The 27,218-nt window shown below is 42.7% G+C and overlaps 1 protein-coding gene across 7 annotated transcripts in view; it reads left to right on the top strand.

Moving 5' to 3' along the window:
• SEMA6A (semaphorin 6A) overlaps positions 1–27,218 on the top strand; it is a 161,766-nt gene that overhangs the window by 67,967 nt on the left and 66,581 nt on the right. For all 7 annotated transcript variants that reach the window (XM_074952997.1, XM_074952994.1, XM_074952993.1 and 4 more), the window contains 8 exons: positions 3,514–3,574; positions 6,757–6,819; positions 7,661–7,762; positions 11,632–11,722; positions 14,831–14,950; positions 16,120–16,208; positions 17,087–17,304; positions 21,869–22,000. In XM_074952997.1, coding sequence (XP_074809098.1) covers positions 3,514–3,574; positions 6,757–6,819; positions 7,661–7,762; positions 11,632–11,722; positions 14,831–14,950; positions 16,120–16,208; positions 17,087–17,304; positions 21,869–22,000 — 876 coding nt within the window. The remainder of the gene's footprint in view (positions 1–3,513; positions 3,575–6,756; positions 6,820–7,660; positions 7,763–11,631; positions 11,723–14,830; positions 14,951–16,119; positions 16,209–17,086; positions 17,305–21,868; positions 22,001–27,218) is intronic.

Below are 27,218 nucleotides of genomic sequence, written 5' to 3'. Positions count from 1 at the left end.
TACAGTTTAAAAAAGAATTTGAACTTTTCGTGATGGCAAATTACCATTCACAAATCACAGCTCATTTTAAAAAATGAATTAGCTCCTTAGTCTGTGTATGTGTAATATATACCATATTTGTGTATGAGTGTATGTGAATGTGTATAGATAAAATATTATATTATATTCAAATAGAGAAATGCTTTGACATTATTGGGGACAAATGACCTGCAAAAAGAACAGAAAGATGTAATCCATTTTTACTTATACGAGCACAAAAAATCTTCTTAAACTTTTCTTTGCCCCAGTAACTGAAAAACTGTTACATAGATTATTTTCCTCCTCAGAATATTACTGGAAAAAAATCCCTGCTAGGTTGAGAAGCCTATGTGATAAAAGTTAAAATTCACAAGGTCATTTTTATCTTCAAGTGAGAAACTTTCAAAAATGAGTAATCTTTCCATAATTAGTGTGAGTGAAAGTTTATATCTGTAACACTAATGGGGGCAATAAACTGAGAGACTGAAGCAAATGTGAACACAATCAAAAGTGTTTATCAAAGAGCTTCATAACAGGATTAATTGAAACTGTATTTAGCATAAATCCCTTAGCTACCATATCAGATGCTTCTTTTAAGTTGTTTTGTAGGTGTCTAAATATAGTGATACTAAGTTTACATTTGTACCCAATTATCTGAAAAGCAATCAAAACACATGATTAAACACTGAGGTTTTTGAGAAAATCCAGCGCTCACTGTTCGTTTTGCAGTTAATTTCCTTGGAAAAAAGGACAAACTGATTTCAGCGACAACTAACAATTTATTACTGCATGTCTGGCATAGAACAAAATCTGTTTGTCAGTTGCCTGTTTTGTCAAATAAGATATGGGGATGTATATAAGAATTTTGTACTAACTATTATTAAACACTTTTTATGGGTTTGGAAAGATTTCAGTGCAAATTATGGGCTGGGTATTCAGCTGATGTAAATTAGCATAGCTTCACTGAAGTTAATGAGACTAGAGTAGTACACCAATTTACATCAGCTGAGCATCTGTCCCAGGGGCATCATTTGCTATGGGACAGGCGGGGCAGTTGCCCATCCAGACCTTAGTTTGCTCCCCTCAGACTTTTCCTAGGCCTATATGCTCCAGAATATCTTCCACTTTTTGTCCCTCCCCCAACTTTGCAGAGTACAATACAATCATAAATTATGTTCTATGCTGTCACAACTTTTCCCATCTCTTACCCCCAGCTGAGTTTTTCTGAAATGTTGCCCCTGAGCTGTCCCTCTGGATATGTAACAGAATAGTAGCGTTTTCTTCTTCCCTCAGAGGGTACAGGTTTGCACACACCTTTCCTGGAGTTCACTGTGTCATCTCTTCCTGCTGACTTGTTTGGTGGTTGCTTTTGTTCCCATGATCTGTCACCTCCCATATGTATGCACAGAATGGTTCATTGAGCCCCAGCAGTACCAGAGTGCATTTACACATTTCCAGACATTGCACTGACATGGCCAAGGGTCATGCACAGCCAGCAGCATTATTTAAATTCCCTTCCTCCACAAGATTATACCATGGCAACAAAATTCAGTTCTGCTGACTGGAGGTGGGAAAACGGAAGCAGTAGGATTAAGTCAGTTTGTGTTAGAATAATTTAATTAGCAGAGAACTATACACATACCACAGCCAGTAGGCAGTATTGCGGAAGAGAGGGCAAAACAGTCCATTAGTATCTATAGTATCTATAGACAGTTCTTTTAATTTTTGCCAACACTGTGGGCAACTGTGCATTAGATACAGCATGTGGAAATGGTTTTAGTTATCCTGAAATCAGATTTCATTGACATAATTCCACAACTTCGTGTCTGAATTCTCCTAGGACACTTTGGCAAGCCAGAAAGTAAGTTGTTTAGTCACTTAAGTTGCTCAGAAGAGCCATGATGTGAGTGATGCTAAGTGACACAAGCCTCTCTCTGAATTTCACCCATTTATTTTTACTGGGTTTTTGTTGTTGCTAGTTTGTCTTTTTAAAAAGAAATCCTCAGCACTAAAATGATAATTAATGTAAAGAGCTGTGCCAGAAGGGGGCCAATCAGAACACTTTTTCAGGTGTTGCCAATGCATAATAATCAGTCAATTTACAATTCAGATTCTTGGTTTCCACCAACTGCAACTTTGAATATGTATATATAAAAAAGGAAGTAACATCACCGTCTATAAAGCTGATATGCTAATATGTAATTTTATTCTGCCACTGACCCTGACCATAGCTCCGCCAGTAAAGACAAGCAAATAATAAGGCATTAAACCCGTCTTGAAAATAAATGACAGTTCTGGTTTGTATTGAAGACTGAGGGAGAAAAAAAACCTCCTCAGTTTGGCATCTTACAAAGCAAACTGCCTCAACTGCAGTGGCAGACAAATTTTTTTTAAAGCCAGTTTCTATTAACAATGCTGCCCCTTTTCTCCATGTGAGAGAAGTGTTTCTTATTTTCACTTTACAGCAAAGACTGTTTTCTGTCTGCTTTAGTTAGAAGCTAATATTGTTTCCCTCAAACTCGATAAAATGGAGCTAGTCTTGACAGCAGAGGCTTCTAAAATGGAAACAGTCTGTATCCTACTTTCAACAGACTCCTATATAGCCCCCTTTTAAAGCTATGAATCGTTTTCTAGCCACAAGACTTCCCGCATTTTTGAAAAAGTCATTGTTATTTCAAGGAAAAATGAGATGTTGGGTGTTTTTCACCCCTCCTGCACAATTTGGTGTGGCTCTTTCAGGTGTTTTGTTTTCTTTTTTAATTCTGTGCCCCAGTCAAAAATGTCTCTGTGCGCCACTCACACAGAAGGGGACTGCTTAAAAATGTCCCCCCACCTGACTTTCTGAGTCTGTTTCCCCTTGCGCAGGGAAGATTGGTAGCTAATTGTAGAGAAAACCAGGTTCTCAGCAAAATAGGAAGGTGAGCACAGGCGAGATGTAAACTTTTTTTGAGGGTGAATTTTAGAGTTTAATTTGGCCATCAGCGTGTGAAGAGAAGAATAATTTCTGGAAACAATTTTGTTGCTGTCAATTTTTTCCCTTCCAGATTGTCAATCAAATCATTACAGCTGAGGTTGGAGGTATAATTTAAAAAAAAAAAAACGCATTAACCTTTTTTTAACCCTGGCTGACTAAGAATGGCATACTGAAAACCATACCAGGAAGCTGGTAACGGTTGCCTAAATAGGATTGCAGCTGATATAAAGATGCACAAAAACATCTGCCCACCAGCCCCCAGAGGCTGTGGAACTAGCCCCCTTTCTTAAATCTCATTCATACAAATAAGCTGTTACTGGGAAGAAACTTGAGTTAGTTTTTAGAATTTCTCTTCTTTCTTATTGAAAAGCAAAGCAGTTTATGTACAGTGGTGCATTCTCAGTAGAAGCAGACCAAGCAATCAGTAGTGTTCTCTTGTGTAGTGTCTGTTCTTTTTTTTTTATTATATAAAATAAACTGACTAGTGCTTTTGACTTTGCATTGATTTACCTTGTTTACAGGGACCATATTTATACTGTTGATATGGACACATCACATACAGAAGAAATTTATTTTAGCAAAGTAAGTTGCTTTTTATCATCTTGAAACTAAAGAAACTAGGAAGAACAGAGAATAAATAGGAAGTGGGCATTGTTTCAAACAGCTTTCCAGCATTGCTGTAAAAATTGTACTAATCGAGTAAGGTGGAATTGCTAGTCATATATGGGGAAAGCTGGAATAGCAGTCATGACCTTTGTGAATTTCTTATGAGCGATTTAGCTAGCTTGATAAGCAGCTAGTACCGAAATATACTGAGCTCCCTGGAATCCATCAAACATCTATTCATTGATATTATGTAGCTTTTTATAGTTGCTATACTATACCAATTAAGAATACTAAAACTCTCATCATAAAAGGAAAAGTCTACTTATATATTTTCATATACATAATTTTTAGTCAGTCAAGCAAGTATGCAGTAAATAAAATCTTATTATAACATCATGCTATAAAGTGTTGTAAGAAAAACCACATTACATTTATGGGAAATTATATCCAAAATGGGAATAGTTTTTCTTGCATTGCTCTCCTCTGTATTGTGTGAATGTTTCTAGAAATGACCTCCCACCAGTTTCGTCATACTGATTGGCACATGGCATACCCTATATGCAATATATAGTATTCATAGTTCACCGGGGTGAATTTCACCCCAGGAAAGGAAAAATGGGCATGTTAAATCCATGAATGATGCCATAGATGAACTTATGACATGATACTCATACTAAAATGAGGTCACAGAGCAGCAAAGGAAAGAAAAACTAGCGTTACATCCATGGGCAGTAGGTGAACAACGGGCTCGGGATGCTAGGCCCTGACCCGGCCCACCCCTTCTGCCTGAGGCCCCACCTCTCCCACCCTCCTTCCCCTGCTGAAGCCCAGAGCTCCTGCCAGCGGCTGCCAGCCTCCCCTACCAAGCCTGAGCCGCCTGAGTGCCTCCAGCCTTGTGCTGGGCTGGGGCCAAGAGGGAAGGGCAAGAAGGAGGGAACCTCAGGGTGGAGCATGGGCAAGGCCACGTGGGGCTGTTTCGGGAAGCACAGCCTTCACCAGCCATTATACCCGCCGCTCATGCTTACATCCATGAAAAATGTTTTAGCGAAGGACTGTTTAATGAATGAGCACTAACTCAATTCATTAAATGGAGATGTTGGGTCGAAGCCATGATTATTGTTATAAGGGCGTTAGTATTTTAAGCTAGGGACTTTTTAATGACATTTTACTATAATTATTCAAATCTAATACACTCAGTCCAAGGCCTAACTCAGGGGCGGGCAAACTTTTTGGCCTGAGGGCCGCATCGGGTTTCTGAAATTGTATGGAGGGCCAGTTAGGGGAGGCTGTGCCTCCCCAAACAGCCAGATGTGACCTGGCCCCCGCCCCGTATCCGACTCCCCCCCCTGCTTCTTGCCCCCTGATGCCCCCCCCCAGACTCCTGCCCCATCCAATGCCCCCTGTTCCCTGGCAGCCCCCTGGGGACCCCTGCCCCATCCACCCCCCCACTCTTGGTCCCCGGACCCCCCCTGCCGCCCCATCCAGCCCCCACCTCTCCTTCCTGAATGCCCCCCCGGGACCCCTGACCCATCCAACCACCCCTTCTCCCTGACTGCCCCCGGACCCTCTGCCCCTAACTGCCCCCCGACCCTAACTGCCCCCCACCGCCCCATGCACCCCCCCCTCCTTCCTGACTGCCCCCCTCCCGCGGGACCCCTGCCCTATCCACCCCCCTGGCTCCCTGTCCCCTGACTGCCCCCAGAACCCTCACCCCTGACTGCCCCCCACCACCCCATCCAACCCCTTCTCTCCTTCCTGACTGCCCCCCTTGAACCCCTGCCCCCATTCAACCCCTCTGTTCCCCGCCCTCTGACCGCCCTGACCCCTATCCACACCCCCAGCCCCTGACCATCCCCCTCATGAATTCCCCTGCTCCCTACCCCCTTACTGTGCTGCCTGGAGCACCGGTGGCTGGCAGCGCGGCTGCACCAGGACAGGCAGCCACACTGTGCAGCACAGAGCACCGGGTCAGGCTGGGTTCTGCAGCCACGCTGCCCAGAGCATTGCGCTGGCGGCGTGGCAAGGTAAGTCTGCGGGGGAGGGGGAACAGCAGGGGAGGGCCGGGGACTAGCCTCCCTGGCCAGGAGCTCAGGGGCCGGGCAGGACGGTCCCACGGGCTGGATGTGGCCCGTGGGCCATAGTTTGCCCACCTCTGGTCTAACTGGTGGCCGTATGTGGGGTCGGGAAGAAATTTTCCCCCAGGTCAGCTTGTGCATGATCTTTGGGTTTTTTTGTCTTCCTCTGCAGTGGAAGGTGTGGGTCACCTGCAGAGATCACCCAGGTGTATCACACTTAATTCCCTGCCCTGGCATGGGGCCTAAGGCATTGGTGCACCTCCCATGCCCCCCATTCTCTGCCTCTGGCACATAATAGTCTAGTCTCCTGTGGGCTGTAATACTTGGCTTTAATTTCAGTTGTTGGGTCAGTGTGCAGGTGCTGGGTGGTACTGGTGGCCTGTGATATACAGGTAGTCAGATTAAATGATTTGGTGGTCCCTTCTGGCCTTAAACTCTATGACTCAGCTACTTGGAAAGTTTAACATTTGCTAACTTCATAACGTGCTGTATCTAGATTCCCATTCATAGAGGAACGAAAATCCAATCTGGGATTTACCTATAACCATTCCAGGGAAACAATGTTAGAAAATAAAACCTTTAGTGCTTTGATAGATAGAGGATCTCTGAACTTATTAGCTAATATGAAGTAAGAAGAATAACCTGAATTGGATTTCTTTGCTCATCTGAACTGGACTGTGCCAATGCATATTATTTTGCTTGATAACTAATGAGTTTATAGTCCATTTGCAACAATTTGCTTTGCAAAACAACATCAAATTAAAAGAAATGATGAGAAAAGAAAAGTCTTTTTTTAAAGTGCATATATTTTAAAAAGTTGGCAGATTGCTAAATTCACATGTTTTCAGGCTTTAGAAGGTGAGATGGGTTTCTTGTTTAATGAATAGATAGCAACAGAAAATTAAGTGAATGTTCCACATCACTGATCTTTCATTGTTCTGGTGAATTAATCATGGCGAAAGGGTGCAGAAAGTTTTCAATAAATATATGTTCAGCAGCTAGTCTCCCCTAGGGAACTCTTACTTCTGAAATCAAATGCAACAACCTCTGGGCTCTAATTGATTTCTTTCTTGATCCTTGCAGAAACTGACATGGAAATCTAGACAGGCTGATGTAGACACATGCAGAATGAAGGGAAAACATAAGGTAGGCAATTTTCATTTCTCCTGCAGCTGCCACTTTAGTTTAGTTTCTTAACTATTATCTCAGACTGCTCTCTGTGATGTGGAATGGATCATGCCATTCACTTCTTTGCTAGTAATTGCTTTTTCCATCAACTTACTGAAGTCTTTAATTTGCAAAAATAGTTTGCTTTTAATGTGATGAAACATTACGACAGCAGCTGCAGTAACATCATGAAATACTTAGAAGCAGTGGGAATTATGGACACAGTGCTAGGTGTACTGACATTGCTTAATGCGGCCTTCTATAGCTAAACACTGTTGTCCATTCTCCACTGGGAGTTTACTGAAGAGCTCATAAAAAGCCATAATACAAAGTGTGTGTTTGTAGATGCAGAAGAACTGATCCTGATCTCACCCCAATTTTACACTAGTGCAAACACTGACTAACATTAGTCAGCTCACAATCAGGCCCAGAGTTTCTGGACCTGATTTCCATCAGTTTTACTTTAGTGCACTGCACTGAATCAATTAGCGTTACTGTTGTCTTACAGCAATATATCGGAAAGGTCCTCAGTCTTGATTAAAGCAACAAAATTCAAACAAAATTCATGAACAATAATGAAGTCTGAACTGTAATGTAAATAAAATGTCCTCAGTTCCTAGCAACTATGTTGAAACAAATAGAATGAAAAGTCATTGTCTTGTTCGCTATCAGTCAAAAAATTGTGAAACTAAAGCCCAGAATGTCACAGTGGCTACTAGCCAGCTTCATTTGAGCCCTGACAATGAAAGATCATGGCACAAGAATAAAGCCAAACATTTGTAATATATTGGGTAAAATACTTTTTATTATTTTTCTTCAGGATGAGTGTCATAATTTTATTAAAGTCCTCCTGAAACGAAATGATGATACCTTATTTATCTGTGGAACAAATGCCTTCAACCCTTCTTGCAGGAATTATAAGGTAGGTGTTGTGTTTAGGAGATTGCAGCTGTGCTCTGAGAAATTTAGCAATTTATTTTGACTGTGTAGTTGGCAGCACAAAATGTATCATTCAGCATTACAGAGTTTATCCTCACTTGTTTGACTTCTTCAGCATTTTACATGTGGAATCTTGATTGGGTTTCTACGATTTGCCTGGATTGACACAGACACCTCTTTGCAACCCCTACACATAAAAGTATATTGCTACTTGAGCTTATCCTTCACAGTTGTCTTGAACAATAACTTACAGCTCACTGCAAAAATATGGGCTAGTCCCCTGAACTTTCTTAAGTAAAAAGTTTACTACGCATCTCAAAGTACAGGCCTGATGCTGAGGATTTCTTATCCATAAAACATTTTGAATCTGGCTGTTGTATTGTGCCCAGTCCGAAAGATACTTGCCTAGACACTTACAGGCTTCGTATAGTGGAAACTATGCATTTTTTGCTGTACTGGTATTTGGGGACCCAGTTAGTAGGGAACCTGTGCAGGACTCTACACACTCCTTCATTCTGTGAAAGTGATTTCAGTAGCAGACTGCTACAGGGAAATGCAGAGGGGGAAAAGAAATGGGGCATTTACAAGGTCAAAACATCATATAGAGATTAGGAGCAGGCTGCACTAAACAGCTACCCATCAGCCCTGCTAATAAAACACATGTTGGAGCTGAAGATTCCTTCCCTCAGCCCAATTCTGTGCCAGTGTTTCTGCATGCATGCAAAGCCATTTATTCAACCTTTGTCCACTGTCTGAGGAGTAGGGTTTTAGGCCCTGATCCAGACCCTACTGAAATCAATAGGTGTTTTTCCAATTTCTTTAATGGGAGTTAGATCAGGGCCTTAGTATTCAGCCTAAGAGCAGTGCACTCTTTTAGAATCTGTCTTTGTCGCAAGGTGCATTTCTAACCTTTCTTTGGAGAGGAAGAGGATTCAGTTACTACTGATAAAAAGCCTACTCTTGCTCATTTAGTAGTCAATGGCAAACCTCCCATTACTTCAAGGTACAGGATCAGGCCCAGAATTATTGTAAGAAGTGTCCTGAAAACAAACTGAAGATCTCAACTGTCAGGAAAGCAACTACAGCAGTGATACACAGTATTACCCTACTTCTCACCATCCTTCCTCTGCCATGCTGGTTTAGCACCTTCAGTGGCTTTAGCCTGGAAGGTACATCAACACATGAGCAGAGCAACAGCACAGTCTTCTCTATAGCTCTGTGAAAGAAATTTCTCCTTCAGAGACAAGCTCATTTCCAGTTAATTATATAGTGCAGCTACCTGATATAAGGAGTACTGAAATTAGAACAATGGGTCTAGTAAAAAAAAGTCTCTTTTTTTTTTTCCCTTCCCTTATCCCTAACTTCCCATCCACATCATATAGCCAGGTTTCCTGTTTCCAGTCCTGAGTTTAGTTTTCTGTTTGTCATTGCTTAGTGCTCAGTACAATTAATGTTGCTAACAAATTCTTAGGAGTCCCTTTGCTGGAAAGCTATATTTTAATACAAATACAGATTTTCTTGGCATCCTAATGTGAGGATCCTTTCTGCAGATGTTTCATTCCCCATGATATATGGCCCATGCTGATTCCCTCAGCTGTTGCTATGTTCTGAGAGCCTGCATGGTGATGTCTCTTGGGGCCTACAGAAGGTCACTCTGACACCTGCACTGACTTTCCCTGACTGTATTTCAGGGATTACAGATGGCACCAGGGCACTTGAGACATGCCAAATGGAAGATAAGGCCATCCCACAGCACTGTAAAGTGAAAGTACAGATGACCCTGGAATGTTGTGCTCCTTGCAGAGGGAAGAAGCTCTGGAGCATAGCTCATTTCCTTTCACCATTACTTTAAATGCTTTCCCATCCTAGAGTAAACACAACTGATTCCCTTCAGAAGGTCTTAACAGAAAAGATACATGACAGAAAACAAATGATGACAAATCATCCACTGAATGAGTTAGGTTTCCTAACATATGAGCTTAAAGTTGATTGGGGTAGCCTGATGGTGCTAGATGGATTATTTTTCATGGTCTATGATTCTGAACTCTGCATTTGATTTATACAGTATGTACTGTTGAAGTGATTTAAACATGTTAGAAGGATTTTACCCCTACATACAAGTTATTGATGTAACCTGATCCTTTTTAATGGTTAATAATAATTGTATTGATTGCCAATTAATACTAATGAATGAGCTGGCGGGGGGGAGGTAATAGTGTTCATGTCCCAGAATCAGGCTCCACAGAATTAAAACTGACAAGTTCAATATCTTGTAGGGAACCTCAGGGTGAATGGCAAAGACACACACTGAGGATAAAGCAAAGCCTTAGCTAGCTTTATTAAAACAATCAGTAAAGACAAAAAAGCTCCAAACCACATAAACAAATAGCTGTAATACAGTATTAGGGATATCTTTGGTGTCATTCCCTGCATATGCTCACATTCTTTACTCAACCCTTCCTTGGGGTTCTGGGGGTGAGAGACAAAGGACTAGCCCTGTCCTTGGCATGCCAACTGAGTCTGATGGTCCAGAACCTCAACACCCAAAGGTCAGTGGTAGATAACAATGAAGAGCTAAAGGATGGAAATCTAGCCCCCACTACATGGTGGCTTAGCCTATTATAGGACCTGGGTACGACACAGATATTTACTCTGATGCTCAGCCTTCCATGTCCAAATCTAACTTCCTCATCCTCATAATATTGGGGTGCACTTATCCTATAGGTTAACATATTAATGCCATTTACCTCTTTATCATATACATCACCTGTTGCTCAAGCAAGTTGTTGGTTAGACATCTGCCAACAATTGTATCCTAAAATATCCAGGTCCAGTATCAGTTCAGTGTTCCTGCAGTTGCCTGGTATTATGTACCAACTCCCTCTCTTGAGCAAGCTATTCCCCAAAATCTAGGGTAACTATCAGGCCATTTTATCTATGCTAAGGGTCATAGGCCTATTTTACTTATTCTAACTTACTTATGCCAATGTCTTACAGAATACAGGCCTGTAGGTTCCTTGCATTACTGAAAAGTAAAATAAAAGGCTAAGCTAGCTCTGTGGGCTACACTGCTGAGTAATCTTACCAACTGTAATATATGAGTCTTAAACATGTGGGATCTGCACCTTTCCCTGTAGTTTACTACAACCCCTTGAACTTCTGCATAAAGTTGAACTGGTTATTTGTATAATCACCTGTACCTGGTGGTGAATTAATTTCCCAGGGGTTACACTTAAGCCTAAGATTTTAGAACTACCACACAGATTAATTCTTGCTTGATGGTAAGAGGGTTGCTATATGACACAGGCTCAGTGTATGCAGGAACACCTGGAGAGTGGTCCTTTCCAACATGCAAATCAGAAAAGAGAATAGCACAGTTCTGACTACCCCAGATTGTGCACCAGTTTAAGAAGGGGAAAAAATGCAAACATACAGAATTACCTTCTGCTTTTCTTCTCACTTGTATGGGTTGCAGCCTATTGCTCTGGATAATAGCACTTCTGTTGCATCATTTTGAGGATAACATTTGAATATTTTCCAGAACCACAGACCACATAGCCCATTACAGTTCAACAGGAAACCCATGTACAGAGAAATTATCAGCTGAAGACTTTTGTAAAATGTAGTGGGGATAAGAACGAGAAGCTTTAAAGGATGTCTGACTTACTGGATACTCTTTCATAGATAGATTTTATGTAATGCTATAATTTTGTACTGTTCTTAACTCACAGTCCGAACCACTGCTATAAAAAGGAACTTCTTCCCTGCCCTGAAATGAATAGTGTCATAGGTTTTGTCCTGGGTAATAAGTTTCATTTTTTATTCTGAAGAGATTCCATTGTTTTTTTTCAGATGGAGACTCTGGAGTTCCTAGGAGATGAGTTCAGTGGAATGGCCAGGTGCCCTTATGATGCAAAACATGCCAATGTTGCACTGTTCGCAGGTAAATAAGGAAAAGTGAAATAACCCATTCCTTCCCTTCTTCCAGGTCCTGCTTGCCATGATACAGTATCCCTCCCACACAAAATGACACTTTTAGAATGTGAGAGACAAGATGGGTGAGGTAATATCTTTAATTGGACAAACCTCTATTAGTGAGAGAGACAATCTTTCGAGCTTACACAGAGCTCTTCTTCAGGTCTCATTTAAAATGTGGCACAGTAAGTGAATAATGACTTCAAATAGGGGCCACACGGAATCATTAGTGCAGGAAACTTCACAAGCTGCTATATTAACGTCGGTACCATAATCAACATTGTCTAAAGCCTCAGTTTCCTGATTCATGTTTACTGGGTTCATGGTAAAAGAAGGGAGAAAATATAATGCCAGATCAGTGTGAGACAGAAATACTAACCCTATTCTGCTTCTATGAAAGCCAAGGACAAAACTCATAATGACTTTAGCGGGAGCAGGCTATGGTCCTATATTTGGTTAAAACTAAGGTACCCTTCATAATGAAGGTCAAAGTTCAGAGATGTTTAAAAATATCTGTGAGTGCACTCCTCTCTGCATCAACAAGGAAAGCAGAAGTGCTGGGTTTTTGTTTTTTTTAACTAGAAACATCTTGACAGATCATTCCCAGCTGTGGCAGAGGAAGGAGAGAAATCTCGTTTTAATGATGATTTATGCTGCATGTAATGGAATACAGTTAACTATTGTTTGTCACAGTAATTTAAAAAGTGAGTGCATATTAATGGTTTTAATTTGGGCCATTGGTTATAAAATGATATTTTGGTACCTTTTATAGATTTCTAATTATATTGTTTCATTTTTGCACTTCTGTTACTTTGAATTCTGGTGACCACATCTCAGGTTTGACTGTAACGTAGATGGTAAAGTGTGTTGGCAACCTAGGATAACATTACTGCTGTTTTTTGAGCAGGTATCTTGCTATTACATAGAAAATAATGACTAGCTATTTCTTAGAAAACATGTTAGAAATTCACTTGAGAGTGTAGAAGTTCATAAACAGATCAGCACTATTAAGTGGAGATCATTGCTGTAACCAAAAAGACATAGTACCACCTACAGTGTCTGAACAGATATGCTGTCTTTTACAAAGGAGAGATTCTCTAGCAGGATGCAGCGTGCCCTCTCTCAGCATAGTATAAATTAATGGTGCCATCTAATTTAAAAATACTAATGAATTGTTCATTACTTTTTGTAAGGACAAAACTAGAGAGATTTTTCTGGGTGTTGGGGAGTGACCTTCTTTTTACTGACTTCTCTTTTTTAATCCAAAATAAGTTAAATGCTTCCAGAGGAAGAGGGTTTTAAAGAAACAGCCTCCACTAATATAAGTGTATTATATAAGCAGCTGCTGTATATTAGGCACCATTCCCATGCCATAGGCACATATCACACATTCTTACAGTACACTCATTTTAGATATGTTCCTAGGAGCAAGATACAGTGCAAGTTATCACAAATTAGTCAGTTGAATAATGAGGTTCTGTGTATCAGGACTATTACCTTTCAGTATAAGAGGTAAAGTTTGTCAAATAAATTGTTACAGAATGGATCAAGTAAATTCGCCCAGCTTTAGTAAAAGCATTCTGTGTTTGATAGGGTATAAAGTCTGATCCCCTGGGAAAAGCTTTTGTAGTAGCCAGCAGTTTAGGGAGCTAGCCCAGCTGACTTTAATCTGTAGGATGCTCTTATGTGTATATGACCCTTCTTGCAGCTATTGTAGTTAGTGTGTTTGAAGTGTGATTGGTCACAAGACCTACTGGGATGTGGCAGGAAGGAGAGTGATTATATTAATGTTGAGCTCTGACATCCACAGATGAAAAGTTCAGCCTTTTTATTGGTTTTAGTGTCTGCTTTTAAAACACTTACTTATTTTCGCCTAAGAAAGTAGACCTATTTTTAAACAGCCAAAATCTGATAGGGGTTGTGTGGTGCAGAAGTAAGATTACTGCCCTGGTAATGAAAAGATTTGATCTGGTTTTTAAACCTTGAAGGGAAATGAAATGCTGTCTGCTGTTGTTAGCTAGAAATAAGCAGAGGTGTAGGCCAAAACGATTCAGAAACCTCTGAACAAGGGGGCACCCACTCTATCATATATCCAGCGTGGATAAGTTCCAACCTAATACCCATTATAGCTCCCAATGAGTTGGTTGCAGCCCATACCCATTTCATTTAGACACAACTGAGATTTGAGTTACTGGATCTGCATAATGTTCTATTGTTTGTGTTACTGTGAATTATCATGGGTGAAAGACATTTCTTATAACCTAAAATAGCCCTATGGTACAATGACCAGATTTTGCAATTGCTATCAAATTAAACTTTGTCAGTGCTTTCCTTTAACTTGTGATGTTTTGCCTCACTCTCTTGTCCTTGCTGTGCCTTGTTTACAGCACATTCTTAGCTTTCCTCCTCCAATGCTCTTTAAGAGGTAAAGGTGCGTAAGCATAGATCAGATATCCAAAAGGATAGGGAACCTTCATCAGTCTCTTCACAGTTACATATTTGCTTTGCCATCCCATACACTGATGATTTTTGTACTAGAGCTCTTAAAGGAGGGGAGCTTTTTGCACATTAAAGACCAAAAAGGAAGAAATACTAAGTGTCAATTAGCTAACACAACAAAATCAAGGAACAATGCTCTCCAGAAGTACATAGTTTGACAAACTTGTTTAAAAACCAGCAGTTCTATTGGTCTCCCTCATATCCATTTATTTTGCTGGGTTCTGTGGATAACAACCCCATCTTTTCCGGCCATTGTTCCAGTCACATTAGATTACCTGTGGTGTTGTGGTAGTGGTGTCCACAATGAAGCCGGGCATTCTAGTCCCAATTTATCTAATACAGTAAAACAGAGGTCATTTTCTAGGAATGCCCTTTTTCCAGTGCATCTGTCTGAAATTGCCATTTCATTTTTAAAATGAGGAACATTTCAGTTTGCCTGTGATTCCAGTTACCCACTCAGAATTTTCATTCCAAAGAGATTGAGATGATTTCATTTGTCCCATCTCATTTGATTGATGAAGGAAAATAATTACATTATTTCTCCTCCCTCCCATTATTTTCTTTCCCACTCCCGAAGAGGGAAAGCTGTATTCTGCCACAGTGACTGACTTCCTTGCAATTGACGCAGTCATTTACCGGAGCCTTGGAGACAGCCCAACCCTGCGGACAGTCAAACATGACTCAAAATGGTTAAAAGGTGAGTACACAAACGAAAAAAAAGGGAGCTGCATCTCTGATGAGAGTCTTGGATTGCTGACAGACCTTGCTGCCGTTTCATTTCAGCAATGCTTTCTGTCAGATAGAAGAAACTAAATTACATCTTTTACCTACTCTAATTTACTTACCTTCCGTCCCCTTCTTCCCTCCCCTCCTCCTTCCCACTCCCCGTTACTGGATGCTGAAAGAAACTACAAGTACCACCACAGTCAAATACATTACATCCAACTTTCCAAGCCTGAATCTTTCTATTGTGTAAAAAAGATGTAATTTTCAGGACTGGGATAGGAGACAAATGTTCTTGGGCTGTGCCTGAACCAACTCCTTTCCTAGGAGTGTGGTAGGTAACAATCAGGGTTTTATGAGATACAGAGAATTTGTTCTGCAACATTATGATTCATCAATATAAATACAATTCTGGGGATATTACACAAAGCCTTCAATTTGTAGTTTGTAGGTGCTGTATGGCTTTGCTGCTGAATTAGGCAATTTCTAAATACCTTCGTTGTTAAGAAAGTTACTGCTTACCCTCACAAACGCATCATGAATGGCAATGAGACAGTGAGCCAAGCTCAGGTATAAGGGCTTGGCTTGTATGCAAAAATGCTGAAACATAATGGGGTTGAGGGAAGAAACCATTAGCTGTGTGTGTGTGTGTGTGTGTGTGTGTTAATACCAGGTACCCATGGAGCTAGTCTATATGTGCTACTGTTATCACTAAGTCTAGGGAACAGCAAATTGAATGGTTTGCTATTCTCTCCACGCGTGAGGTTTTGGCCATAAGGATCTACCCTTGTACCAGCTACCCATGCCCATATTTGAAAGTGTCACTATCTTCACCTTTCCTAATTCTCCTGCAGAAATCCACAGCGGGGATCATTTCAGTGGCATGCATGCAAGTCTGTAATTTCCTTGCATTGGTTCTCCACAGCGTTGCCTTCAGCCACTGCAGCCATCCAAAATGCATTGTTTCCCATCTGATAAGCCATGGTCTGGGTGAAAGGGCTGAAAATTAAGCTCCGCCCTCCCCTCCAAAAAAATTTGTCTCTTTGGGTATGCAATGATATGTTTTGCTCTTATCTGGGCCTTTCATTCATTTTTATTTTATATATGGTGTACACGTAGACAGAATGTGTTGTCTGTTTACAGAGCCATACTTTGTCCAGGCAGTAGATTATGGCGACTACATCTACTTCTTCTTTCGGGAAATAGCAGTGGAGTACAACAGTATGGGAAAGGTAAGAGAATTGCCTTGGATTCTTTTGTAATATTCAGAAAAAACTGCTCTTGGACCAGTGCTGTTAGGAATGACCTTGAAATGAGAACCATAAATCACAATGACAAGGTCATCGTTTTGAGAGGATCCTGCTGCTCGAGCCAAAAGGTTGGTTGCAGTGAAACATTGCACTGTCTGGATACACAACGTGATGGTGGCAATATATGCTGGAAGCTCTTTTATTTTCCTAACTCTGCAAAGTAAATGACAAATTCATTTAATTCATTGTATCAGGTAATAGTTAAAATTTTTACTTGAAAGAGGCAGCTGTACTTAGGAGATGAGAGTCAGGAGCACTAAGTAAACAAGGCAGGAATTTTGTTCTTTGCCTTATTGTAAAGAACAATTGAACACTTTCTGATTAACATTTTTTGATATTTCCACAATAGACTTCCTACTAAGCAGATAGAAAAGCTGACCAGAGTCACAAAGGTGCAGGGTATGAATACAAGCCCAGCGAGGTTTGCATAGTTTTGAACGCTGAAGATACAAAACCCAGAGGCTGGCAGCGTGGGTTGCAGGGATTGTGAATATAAAGTGCTTTTGTTTGGGGAAATAGAAAGCTAAGCAGTCTGTATGGAAATGAGGTTATATGGGCTGAGAACTGATCTCCTGGAGGATTTATGGCTGGGTATTAAATGCCACAGCCTTATCTTTTATAGCACACTCTTCCAAAGCTGAATTTTCCTCTGTTTGTTATTTATCACAGATTATGGAAACATGGGATTAAATTAAGCACCTCGCTGTGTCATTTTTATTTTTTTTTAAGGCAGACTTCCAATAAAGTTTCTCTGATCAAAGAAATATTTCATTTTCTCTATTTTTTTTCCTTTGCTGCAGGTAGTTTTCCCAAGAGTGGCTCAGGTTTGCAAGAATGACATGGGAGGATCTCAGAGAGTTCTGGAAAAACAGTGGACTTCCTTTCTCAAGGCTCGCCTGAACTGCTCAGTTCCTGGCGATTCACACTTCTACTTTAACATACTGCAGGCAGTTACGGATGTTATCCATATCAATGGCCATAATATTGTCTTGGCAACCTTCTCCACCCCTTATAACAGGTAACCCCAATGCAGCAGTCTTTTGGCTTGTGCTCCACCCCTTATAACAGGTAACCCCAATGCAGCAGTCTTTTGGCTTGTGCTTAATATGTACCATGTGTTTTGCCTTTTCATTGCAGTTTCTACTTACACTTTAAAACTACAAGAAGCAGTAGCTATTAAAATATAATTTTTATTTAGCATGCACATATGGGCACTCATTTTTCCAATTTTAAATACATTAGTACTGTTTATTACATTATATGATGCTTGAGATAAGTTTTAAATCATGTGCTACATGGGCACATACATTAAGCTCATTGTCCTTTATGCTGGAATAATTTTACATAGGGGACAGGAAACTCTGCAGTGTCCAACTAGCAGAGTTTCCTACTTGTTCTTCTATTGGCAGAGTGTGGTTTGCCCCTCCCAGATCCCTAGAAGAAGCCCTGGGTTCTTCAAGATCCATATAGATATCCCTTGCCTCCACCCTGCCACCATACCCCACCAACTCCTGCTAGCCCCTGGCAGTCTGTCTTCTGGAACAGCTGTTCTCTTAAGGTCTCCACCTGGCTGCCCACACATTCACAGAAAAGGGCTCCAAAGTGTGAACAGGATAGTAGTGGAAGTTAACAGATCCTCATCTTGTGTTAATTGCTGTAGCTCTCACCATGAGTTTGTAGGGGAGAAACTGGAAAACTCCAGATCTAGCTTGCCACCTTCCTGTCCCTTCTAAGCCCATGGAGCTGTAACCACATGATGCTCCATTAAAGGGGATCCTGAGAGGAAAGCACCGGGCATGCCAAGTGAGAGGAACTCTCCCATTTCATGGGTGCAGGATCCCCTCTGTGCATAGACATGTCTTCCTGTGTGTTTGTACAGAACCTAGCACAATAGAGGCCTGTTCTTGGTAATGGCACTGCCACAACACAAACAATAAATAATAATGGGACCCGTTGTTCTAACACCTGCATTTTATAGTTCAGCATATAAAGGCTTTCCATGGCATCTGTTTAGAATTTGCTACCAGCGTATATTATAACATGCTGCTCGGTGAGTTATTAAAACATGTAACTGCATCTAATTACTGAGGTCTCAGGAAAAGTTAAAAAATGTTCTAATTAAAGAAAAATTCCTGCAGGGCCCCAGAGGGTCTGTTTCTTTTTCCCTGTTCTATATTACAAGAGACACTGGGGCTGCAACATTAACTTTATTGCTGGAGTTTATCTGCTCTTGCCGTACATTTCCCACCTAGAGTAAAAGGGTGACCCCTCTTAGGGCAATGACAAAACTCCCACTGATTTCAAATGGGAGCAAGATCAGGCGTCCAATGTATAATTACTACTTCTGACAACAAAATTAGACTAGCTGCTGTGGAATGACATGACTTCAAATAAAAACTAAGCAACAGAAGCAGGTGATTTTGTTTTCATGCAAATCACCTAAATAAAATAATAATTAATAAAAAATCAAAAGAATGCACCAGTAAGTGGGCTGTATCATCAGAATAGTCTCTAAACTGAAAGTTTTCCAGTGTTTTCCATGTTGTGCTATTAGTAATCATTAAGGTGTCTACTACTGCAACCGTCAGCCCTGAAACTCACTTCCTCGCAGCCAAAGAACAGAGCCCTGCCACCCTGCAGGGCAGACGCCCCTAGCCCAGGAGTGGCTAAACTTTTTGGCCCGAGGGCCACATTGGGGTTGTGAGACTGTATGGAAGGTCAGGTTGTGCCTCCCCAAACAGCCTGGCCCCCACCCCCTATCCACCCCCTTGCACTTCCCACCCCTGACTGCCCCCCTCAGAACCATCCAACCCCCGCTCCTCCTTGTCCCCTGACTGCCCCCTCCCAAGACCCCCCTGCCCCTAACTGCCCCCCAGGACCCCACCCCCATCCAACCCCCCCGCTCCCTGCCTCCTGACTGCCCCAACCCTATCCACCCCCCCCAACAGGCCCCCCGGGACTCCCACACCTATCCACCCTCCCATTCCCTGTCCCCTGACCTCCCCCTCCCAGGACTCCCCACCCCTAACCAACCCCCCCTGCTCCCTGTCCCCTGACTGCCCCCCAGGACCCCACCCCCTATCCAAGCTCCCCTACTCCCTGCCTCCTAACTGCCCTGACCCTATCTACCCCCCAACAGGCCCCCCCGGGACTCCCACGCCTATCCAACCCCCCCCCCCATTCCCTGTCCCCTTACCGCCCCTCCCCATCCCCTGACCCATCCAACCCCTCCTGCTCCTTGTGCCCTGACTGCCCCCTCCCGGGCCCCCCCATCCCTAATCAACCCCCCCTGCTCCCTGTCCCCTGACTGCCCCCTGGGACCCCCTGCACCTTATCCAACCCTCCCCGCCCCCTTTCCATGTTGCTCAGAGCAGCAGGAGCTCACAACCCCGCCTCCTGGCCGGAGCCAGCCACAGCGCTGCACAGAAGCTGTTGGGGAGGGGGGACACCAGGGGAGGGAGAGGGGCCGGGGGCTAGCCTCCCCAGCCAGGAGCTCCAGGGCCAGGCAGGACGGTCCCGCGGGCTGGATGTGGCCCGCGGGCCGTAGTTTGCCCACCTCTGCCCTAGCTCCACTACCCTGCTGCAGGGCAAAAGCCCTGAAACTCCCCTTCCCCGTCAGCCCAGCAGCTGAAGCCCAGAGTCCAAAGCCCCTCCCCTCCACTGGGCCCTGGAGATTTTATAGCATGTTGGGGAGGTTTGGTGGGCTCTGGGAAATAATCTATGAGAATATAATACTTGAAAACCATCATATAATATGTGAAGTATTATTCTTGTGGGCAAAGTCTTTTTTGCAGGGGATGGGAGGATGTACATTGCAGCTGGAGACACTGCAACATCAGGTCTATGCATGGAGTGGCTAAAGCTAATTTCTTATCCATTGAGCAGGGCCTTGTAAAATGTCTTTGTTCACAGGAACTAGAAGGGGCTAGTAGAAATCCTCACTCCCTGCCAGAAGTAGGCTATGGGTCTGGGTCCAGCTGTTACTGGGTTATGGGGAATATTGGATATGGCTTGCTGTTCCCCCACTGTGCTAGTAGGTGGCTAAGTGGATCCACCTGCTGTGATCCTCAATAGCCAGACCTTTGGCCTGCCCATGTCCACCTCCACAGGGATCTCTTCAGTATGCCGGGAGTGTGGAGTTGAACTCTGCAGGTGTTTTTGTTCTCCATACCAAACCTCCCACTGTTAAATTGCTTTTGGCCCTTCATTAGGGGCTTAATCCTTTAAAGTGCTGAATTCGTCCATCTCCAATGGGACTTCACTGGGACTTGAAGGTGCTCAGCACATGCAGGAATTGCTCTTCACCTTTCAGGATTGAGCCCTAGATACTCAGGACACCCTCAGTTAGACTCTCAGGACCAAATTCACCCTGGTGTAGCTACATCAAAGCTACAACAAGATGAATTTGGCTCTCTCTCTCTTTAAAACGTTTCAGACTGTAGACTCACATTAGCAACCTTTCACTAGGTCTCCTTCCAGGAGACAGCCCAGCCTTTGGAGAGCTAACCACCTCCCTTTGTTTCAAACAGGGCTAGTGAGGTTCCCCTATTTCTGTTTCATTTGCTTGCCCTCTGAATGTTGCATTTTGAAATTAAAATGACAAACTCTCATTAATATTTATAAAACTATTTTATAACAATTTACGTTACCTTCTAAGTCTTGTTGTATCCCTCCCATAGTTTTGTTCCCACTTTCAAAGGCCAAAGTCCACTAGCCAAAAGCCTGATTAGAAATCTTGGCCAGCTGGTGCTCTGATCAAAATCAAGCAGCGGAAGTCAGACACAAATGCAAGAGTTCATGTGTAAACAATAAAGGTAGATAAATGAATAATTCATAACTTAAAGTCACGGACCAAGGGAAACCTCTAAGCCCTTCCAATAGTGTTTATATAAGAATGTAATTATATTTGGACATGGTTACTATCCGGTTACATGCAAATAATCAACGTCCTAATTGAAATTTTTAGTGGCTGTAAGCAACACTGTGTTTGTTTCTGCAAACTCTTTACAGTTGATTGAGTTAACTGTGTATAGGAAGTCAGTTAGAAATGTACGGGAAAACCTGATGGAGATCTGAACGTGAAAGGCTGGTGTGATACTGTTCAACTCTTAGTCTTAATGGGATCCTTCAGCAAAGAGTTGCATCAGCTCCAACTTCTGAATTATCTCTAGATTGTATTTTTGGGGCACAGCAGGGGCTGTGAGAATCAGTACTGAGAGTGTATTATGAATTACAGGAACTTGAATTTCCAAGTACTGGGCACTAAATGAATCGCCTGTTACTCTTCATACATCACCAGTGGCAAGCAGAGTTTTCCAGATTCTTTTCCCTCTTCAAGATTACTGAAATTCGTTCTTTCTTTAGGGGCTTTTGAAAAAAGTTGTGCTGACAGGGACTGACTACCCATTGGTACATTTCAAACTTTTGCATGGGGCAGCCTTTTACTGTCAATACCCGGAGGTTAGAAAGTTCAGGACTAAGTAGCCTGTGACAGGAAGACTTCTATGCAGCATGTTTTTCAGTCAAAATGTTATGCATAACTGCATAATGAGTAACAATTTCTGGGAAATGTCACGTTGCAGCATCCCTGGCTCTGCAGTCTGTGCCTATGACATGCTTGACATTGCCAATGTATTTACTGGGAGATTCAAAGAACAAAAGTCTCCAGATTCTACATGGACACCAGTTCCTGATGAGCGAGTGCCCAAACCCAGGTATGCGTTCATATGCTGTGTAGTAATGGTTTGTGTCTTAGTGTACACAATACAATCTGTTTGACAGTTTGAGCAGCAATGTGAGATACAGATGTAATGGGAAATCCATATTTTAACTGAAATAAGAATTCAGCCTGATTCTGATCTAAGTTGTTGTGGTGTAAATCAGGAGTAGGCCATTGAAATCACCTTTAATACAGGATAAGTCAGATCAGGATCATACCCATTAGATCAAAATCAGGGGTTGCTTAAGACGGTATAAATTACACATTGTCAGGAAACGACTGGCACCAATTTGCCATTCAGTGGGTAACATAACAAATATAACTGACAGGTTTCAGAGTAACAGCCGTGTTAGTCTGTATTCGTAAAAAGAAAAAAGAAAAGGAGTACTTGTGGCACCTTAGAGACTAACCAGTTTATTTGAGCATGAGCTTTCGTGAGCTACAGCTCACTTCATCGGATGCATAGCATATCGTGGAAACTGCAGAAGACATTATATACACACAGAGACCATGAAACAAAACTTCCTCCCACCCCACTGTCCTGCTGCTAACAGCTTATCTAAAGTGATCATCAAGTGATCATCAAGGAAGGCCATTTCCAGCACAAATCAAGGTTTTCTCACTCTTCCCCCCCCACACACACACACACACAGACACACATACAAACTCACTCTCCTGCTGGTAATAGCCCATCCCTCTTTGAAACCTCTCTTTATAATGCGCATGATAATCAAGGTGGGTCATTTCCAGCACTAATCCAGGTTTTCTCACCACCCCCCCCCACACACACACACACCCCCTCCAAAAACCACACACACAAACTCACTCTCCTGCTGGCAATAGCTCATCTTACAATGTGCACAGCAATAATCCAAGTTTAACCAGAACGTCTTGGGGGGAGGGGTTTGTAGGAAACAAACAAGGGGAGATAGGCTACCTTGCATAATGACTTAGCCACTCCCAGTCTCTATTCAAGCCCAAATTAATAGTATCCAATTTGCAAATGAATTCCAATTCAGCAGTTTCTCGCTGGAGTCTGGATTTGAAGTTTTTTTGCTTTAAGATAGCGACCCTCATGTCTGTGATTGCGTGACCAGAGAGATTGAAGTGTTCTCCGACTGGTTTATGAATGTTATAATTCTTAACATCTGATTTGTGTCCATTTATTCTTTTACGTAGAGACTGTCCAGTTTGACCAATGTACATGGCAGAGGGGCATTGCTGGCACATGATGGCATATACCTTCAGATCAGCAGCACTGCTATGGGTACCCGCATGGCCCCACAGTATGCCAACATTTTTATGGCTGATTTAGAACAACGCTTCCTCAGCTCTCGTCCCCTAACGCCCCTACTTTACTTGCGCTATATTGATGACATCTTCATCATCTGGACCCATGGAAAAGAAGCCCTTGAGGAATTCCACCATGATTTCAACAATTTCCATCCCACCATCAACCTCAGCCTGGTCCAGTCCACACATGAGATCCACTTCCTGGACACTACAGTGCTAATAAACGATGGTCACATCAACACCACCCTATACCGGAAACCTACTGACCGCTATTCCTACCTACATGCCTCCAGCTTTCACCCTGACCACACCACACGATCCATCGTCTACAGCCAAGCTCTGCGATACAACCGCATTTGCTCCAACCCCTCAGACAGAGACAAACACCTACAAGATCTCTATCAAGCATTCTTACAACTACAATACCCACCTGCGGAAGTGAAGAAACAGATTGATAGAGCCAGAAGAGTTCCCAGAAGTCACCTACTACAGGACAGGCCTAACAAAGAAAATAACAGAACGCCACTAGCCGTCACCTTCAGCCCCCAACTAAAACCCCTCCAACGCATTATTAAGGATCTACAACCTATCCTGAAGGATGACCCAACACTCTCACAAATCTTGGGAGAAAGGCCAGTCCTTGCCTACAGACAGCCCCCCAACCTGAAGCGAATACTCACCAACAACCACATACCACACAACAGAACCACTAACCCAGGAACCTATCCTTGCAACAAAGCCCGTTGCCAACTGTGCCCACATATCTATTCAGGGAACACCATCACAGGGCCTAACAACATCAGCCACACTATCAGAGGCTCGTTCACCTGCACATCCACCAATGTGATATATGCCATCATGTGCCAGCAATGCCCCTCTGCCATGTACATTGGTCAAACTGGACAGTCTCTACGTAAAAGAATAAATGGACACAAATCAGATGTTAAGAATTATAACATTCATAAACCAGTCGGAGAACACTTCAATCTCTCTGGTCACGCAATCACAGACATGAGGGTCGCTATCTTAAAGCAAAAAAACTTCAAATCCAGACTCCAGCGAGAAACTGCTGAATTGGAATTCATTTGCAAATTGGATACTATTAATTTGGGCTTGAATAGAGACTGGGAGTGGCTAAGTCATTATGCAAGGTAGCCTATCTCCCCTTGTTTGTTTCCTCCAACCCCCCCCCCCCCCCCAAGATGTTCTGGTTAAACTTGGATTATTGCTGTGCACATTGTAAGATGAGCTATTGCCAGCAGGAGAGTGAGTTTGTGTGTGTGGTTTTTGGAGGGGGGGTGTGTGGGGGGGGGGTGAGAAAACCTGGATTAGTGCTGGAAATGACCCACCTTGATTATCATGCGCATTATAAAGAGAGGTTTCAAAGAGGGATGGGCTATTACCAGCAGGAGAGTGAGTTTGTATGTGTGTGTGTGTGGGGGGGGGGGGGGGGGGAAGAGTGAGAAAACCTTGATTTGTGCTGGAAATGGCCTTCCTTGATGATCACTTGATGATCACTTTAGATAAGCTGTTAGCAGCAGGACAGTGGGGTGGGAGGAAGTTTTGTTTCATGGTCTCTGTGTGTATATAATGTCTTCTGCAGTTTCCACGATATGCTATGCATCCGATGAAGTGAGCTGTAGCTCACGAAAGCTCATGCTCAAATAAACTGGTTAGTCTCTAAGGTGCCACAAGTACTCCTTTTCTTTTTTCTTTTTACAAATATAACTGATGTGCCAAGTAGGAGGAAATAAGGGGGAAGAAGGAAAAGCAACTAACTAGAGGGAGTAAGATAAAAAAGAGGATCTGCTTTATCTAATACCACCTATTACTTGCTTCCCCTAAGTCCACTTCCTTTCCACTCCTTTTGGCATGTTCATTGCACTCATTTTGTATGCACATTGAATACCAGTTCAGTGCAAGTTACACTACCTTGCCACCTACACCCATTTGTTGACTCACTCACACTCAGGGCCAGATTCCACTTAATGGTATACTGGTGTAAATCTGGAATAATTCCATTTATGTCAATAGAGTTATACCACTGTAACCATTAGTAGAATCTGGCCCCAAATCCATCATTTAATTTGGTCCAAAAGACTTCCATGGGGGTTGCACCCAGTTACACCAAGTCTGAATTTGGCCCATTATGTTTTAGAGACTTACTGAACCTAGCAGTTCAATTCCTTCATTAGGCCTGAGATTATCTATCTTCAACTTTATTTGTAAGTTGTTCCCCGGACAGGAACTTTGAAATGCCCATGGAACATCATGTATATGTTATGTCTACTCTCCCGGGGACAGCCCCAGGGAGCCCCTGAGCAGCGGGAGGGCCCCTGGAACCTCGGAGCAGGGATGGCTGGGGGCAGTCAGCCCCTGCGGCCAGTGCAGGGGCTAGCCACAGGCGGGCCCCCACAGCAGCGGTGTCCTGGGGGCCCCCAGGAGCTAAGTTTTAGTCAGGTATTTATATAGTAAAAGTCGTGGACCTTTTTTGTGTGGATTTTTTGTTTAGTGACCGTGACTTGTCCATGACTTTTACTAAAAATTCCCGTGACTAAATCTTAGCCTTACTCATGCCTACAGTACTTGGTGTCACAGTTCAGGGCAACTACACCTGTATTCCTCTCTATGGCACAGCAAGGACACCCAGTCTCAGGCTTCTAGCTCCCTAGAAGTTACCGCTCTTGGGTGGAGCCAAGTGTCTCCCTCCCGCCTGACCAGGGTATTTCTAGGCTGCCCAGTTCCAGGATTATACTGTGATTTTCCCAGCAAAACACAGTCCGCCTAAACAGGCCTGCTTGCTTCTCCTCTCGGAGACGGCACACAATGTAATTGCCAACAGTTATGAGTTATCACCCAGTACTTCCTATGCAGGCTTACTTTATTTGTAAGGAAAAAGCACTACAGAGAAAACGTTAAAACAATAAAAGAATCTACACTCATGCTAGTAAGCTTACCATGGTTCACCCAACCTTCATATCTTCACCCAAGAGGTTTCCTTGAGGTTTCCTTGCAGATGTGGTCGCCCCATCTCAACAAAGATATATTGGCCTTGGAAAAGGTTCAGAAAAGGGCAACAAAAGTGACTAGGGGTATGGAACGGCTTCCATATGAGGAGAGATTAATAAGACTGGGACTTTTCAGCTTGGAAAAGAGACAACTTAGGCGAGATATGATAGAGGTCTATAAAATCATGACTAGTGTGGAAAAAGTAAATAAGGAAGTATTTACTCCTTCTCATAACACAAGAACTAGAGGTCACCAAATGTAATTAATAGGCAGCAGATTTAAAACAAACAAAAGGAAGTATTTCTTCACACACCGCACAGTCAGTTTGTGGAACTCTTTGCCAGAAGATGTTGTAAAGGCCAAGACTATAACAGGGTTAAAAAAAGAGCTAGATAAATTCATGGAGGATAGGTCCATCAATGGCTATTAGCCAGGATGGGCAGGGATGGTGTCCCTAGCCTCTGTTTGCCAGAAGCTGGGAATGAGCGACAGGGGATGGATCACTTGATGATTACCTGTTCTGTTTATTGCTTCTAAAGCACCTGGCATTAGTCCCGGTCAGAAGACAGGATGCTGGGCTAGATGGACATTTGGCCTGACCCAGTACGGCAGTTCTTATGCTTAAGTTGATTACAGCTTCAGCTCAGAACAAGCATAGTCATGAAAAGTTTAGTCAGTCCTTTATACAGAGATCTTTGATCTGGTGTTTCCAGGAGTAGCTAATTAGGAGACAATGGGTCTTTCTCCATAGCTGCCAATGTCCTCCCAACTACCTACTAGGAAACCCACTTCACACATGTTTCAGAGTAACAGCCGTGTTAGTCTGTATTCGCAAAAAGAAAAGGAGTACTTGTGGCACCTTAGAGACTAACCAATTTATTTGAGCATAAGCTTTCGTGAGCTGCAACTCA

The sequence above is a fragment of the Natator depressus genome, chromosome 5 (assembly GCF_965152275.1).
Source record: "Natator depressus isolate rNatDep1 chromosome 5, rNatDep2.hap1, whole genome shotgun sequence".
Taxonomy (NCBI): Eukaryota; Metazoa; Chordata; order Testudines; family Cheloniidae; genus Natator; species Natator depressus.
This window is presented reverse-complemented; position numbering and strand designations above follow the sequence as displayed.